The sequence below is a fragment of the Trypanosoma grayi genome, assembly GCF_000691245.1.
Source record: "Trypanosoma grayi strain ANR4 Tgr_1523_V1, whole genome shotgun sequence".
NCBI lineage: Eukaryota > Euglenozoa > Kinetoplastea > Trypanosomatida > Trypanosomatidae > Trypanosoma > Trypanosoma grayi.
Window position 1 is genome coordinate 1 of NW_008827141.1, and position 2,957 is coordinate 2,957.

Here is a 2,957-nt window from a genome sequence, read left to right on the forward strand (position 1 = left end):
CAACTCAGCACACAGCCACACAGACCGATATCCAGACACGGGGCAGATCAAGGAATCACGCAAAGCAGACTCATGCACGTGCCCGCGACGAAAAGGACCGAGGTGCTTTCACCAAGGGAAGTTTACGCGGGTGCTGTGCCACAGGAACAACTGTTAACAAGGTTTCTCTCTCAAATGGAGCAAAAACTGATGGAGTCCGAAAACCTAGATGACTTCCGCGGATGGGTGAGAGAACACACCCAGAGGCACCAGGTCTCACTGTCCGAGGTGCCGCGGCACGAGGGAAAGCCGTGGCAGGGCTCGACCAACACCTGCCAAAAGAACACAGGGACGGTGCTGTCGCTGGCGTCATTGGTAGACCTATACAACAGTGGTGACCATCAGGCAGAGGGCAATGGCTCCAGCCACATTCACCACATCGAGAAGGGCAAAGATACGGTTGAAGATGGCGGCAACATACAGCCACCAGAATCTCCTCTCAGCAACTGCCCGTCTCTGCCGGAATCACTTCGTGTCGACACGCCCACCCGCACCAAGAAAAATGTGGAGAGCCCATCATCGGTGCCAGTCATGACTCCAGTATTGTCGACACAGAATGGGAGTCGCGTCGTTGTGGGCCCCGGGTCAAAGACTTGGCTCGACGACGACGACAACAGCACCAATAAGGAGGTGGCCTCTTTCCTCCACTTGTCATTCTCATGGGGGTCGAGCATGTTTGGCGGCGGACTCAGCTCGCTGGGACTTGGCAAACACTACCTCGAGGACGACTCCAACCCACTTGGGCAGGGTGGTGCACACAACAACGCCAACGAGTCAACCTCACTGCTCATCGATGCCACACGCAGTGTGTCTTCTGGGTACCCCCGCGGCCAGGCACCGTCGCTCCCTAAGGGCGCGTCAGTTCTTGAATTGTGCAGCGGTGACGACTTCGCGGCGGGCATGCCTGTGTATTCTCTCGACGGGAACTTACCAGAGCGGTGCCTGCTCTTCTCGCGTCCCTCGTCGCGGCACTCGCCGGTGCTACGTCCCGTTGAAGAGGTTCAGGAAATATTAAGGGGCATCGACATCCCATACTTTGAGGAATTGGAATCCCCCAGCGTGGATCCTGTGGAGCTTTTCAACCGCTACGGAAGCAGCGTATATGTCTTCGCGTGTCTCAATATATTTCTTCGCTACAGTTTTTCGTGGCGTTTTGGGTTCAACGTGGAGCGGCTTCACCGCTTTTACACCACTGCCGCTACATACATACGCTCGCGAAATCCGTTTCACAACGCGATTCATGCATTCGATATCGTTGTGGCAACGCACCAGTACCTGATGCAGCCGTATCTTGCGGAGAACTTCAGTGATGAGGAGCTCTTCGGGCTTCTCTTCGCGTCGTCGGTGATGAAACTGGGTCACATAGGAGCCAGCAACAGTTTTCTTACTGAAGCCCGCCACCCGTACGCTACCACGCAGAGCTACCTCTCCCCGCTGCAGAGTGTCAGCGTCTCGCTTGCGTTCGCCTTGCTAGACACCCCGGAGTGCTGCTTTCTCACCTTTGCATCTCCGAACAAGACCGAGTTCCCTTCGGTCACATCCGTCTGGACGCGTGAAATGGACACCGCGCTGCACGAGACCGTCGCTAAGCTCGTGATGGCCACCGATGAACGGAATCACGAAACACTCTTCAGCGAGCTTGGGAAGATGCTTGGGGAGGGGGGCGGAACGGTCGTGCGCGATTCTCACATAATGCCCCTCATGCAAAACGTGTTGCATGCCGCAGACTTTTGCTACGTGATTCGCCGCCAATCAGTCTACGCTTTCGCCGCGGCGAGGGCGGTCGCAGAAGTCTACCGGCAGGATCATATCTTTCGTCGTCTCGCGAGTGTGAACATCACACGGCTGTGGAGGCACGGCTTCCACTTCTTGCCTGCCGCAGACACCAAAGAAGCAGCAGATCCCCCCACCAGCTTCGTTCCGGCCTCTGTCGTCGAGAGGGTGCGCTCTCTACGGGGGGCACGCAGCACTGACCAGGTAGGCCCGCTGTCGTTTCTCTCAGATTCGACTGGGAGCCCCGCAACCAGCGAGATGACTGCGACACCACGGGAACCGACTGCTGTAGATGGGGCGCCTGTGCCGCACAGCGAGCACTACGCCAAGAAGATGCAGCTAGCGGTGCTGGAGGAGTTGTTCTTGCCGTACATTCGCGCCATGACGCCGTTTGTGCCGCAATGGTGGCTGACGAACGCGCAGCAGAATCTGGCCTGGCTGCGTGAGTACTCTGCGGACGCATTCGAGGNACGCCGTTTGTGCCGCAATGGTGGCTGACGAACGCGCAGCAGAATCTGGCCTGGCTGCGTGAGTACTCTGCGGACGCATTCGAGGACGATGTGTCGGCGGTTCTGTATCGGCCAGAGTTGGTTGACTCAGCGCTGCAAATGTGCACGGACGGCTTGGAACGTCGCGTGCTGAAGTGCATCGTCGGCTCGTTCCTCGACAACGACATCGTCCCTCCGGCGGGGCTGCCGCCGTCGTCGTCGGAGCCGACAAGAGAATGACTGCGCAGGCGCATGGAGGGCACTGAGAGGGAGAGAGGGAGAGGCATACACATATTCGACCAGGCCTTCCTCCAACTCTCTCTGTCTCTCTCTCTCCCTCTCTCTCTGCGTGTCGGTCCCACTGCTGTGCCGCGCTGTGCTCCTCGATATATATATACATATATATATATATCTGGCCATTATATGTGGCGCCTATCTGCACACATGTTGTAATATTGCGGCCTTTCAGCGAGTGGGTGACGGTGACGCGCAGGCGCATCTATGCGTCCGCCCACCAACGGGGCGAGAGCCGCCCCATCCACGCGATACAGGCGTGGAGGACGAAGAAAGAAAGAAAAGGAAAAAAAGAGAAATAAACATTAAATGTGAAGATGGTAACCAACTTAAACATGAACAATAGATTTTTTTTTTTTTTTT

At 56.6% G+C, this 2,957-nt stretch overlaps 1 protein-coding gene across 1 annotated transcript; it reads left to right on the forward strand.

Annotated features, from left to right (window-relative positions):
• Positions 1 to 72: 72 nt before the first annotated feature.
• Positions 73 to 2,310, forward strand: DQ04_15231000 (cAMP specific 3,5 cyclic phosphodiesterase; the record flags this gene model as incomplete). Its single annotated transcript, XM_009317281.1, has 1 exon — positions 73 to 2,310. The coding sequence occupies one exon, from the start codon at positions 73 to 75 to the stop codon at positions 2,308 to 2,310; it is 2,238 nt and encodes a 745-aa protein (XP_009315556.1).
• Between the last annotated feature and the right edge of the window lie 647 nt (positions 2,311 to 2,957).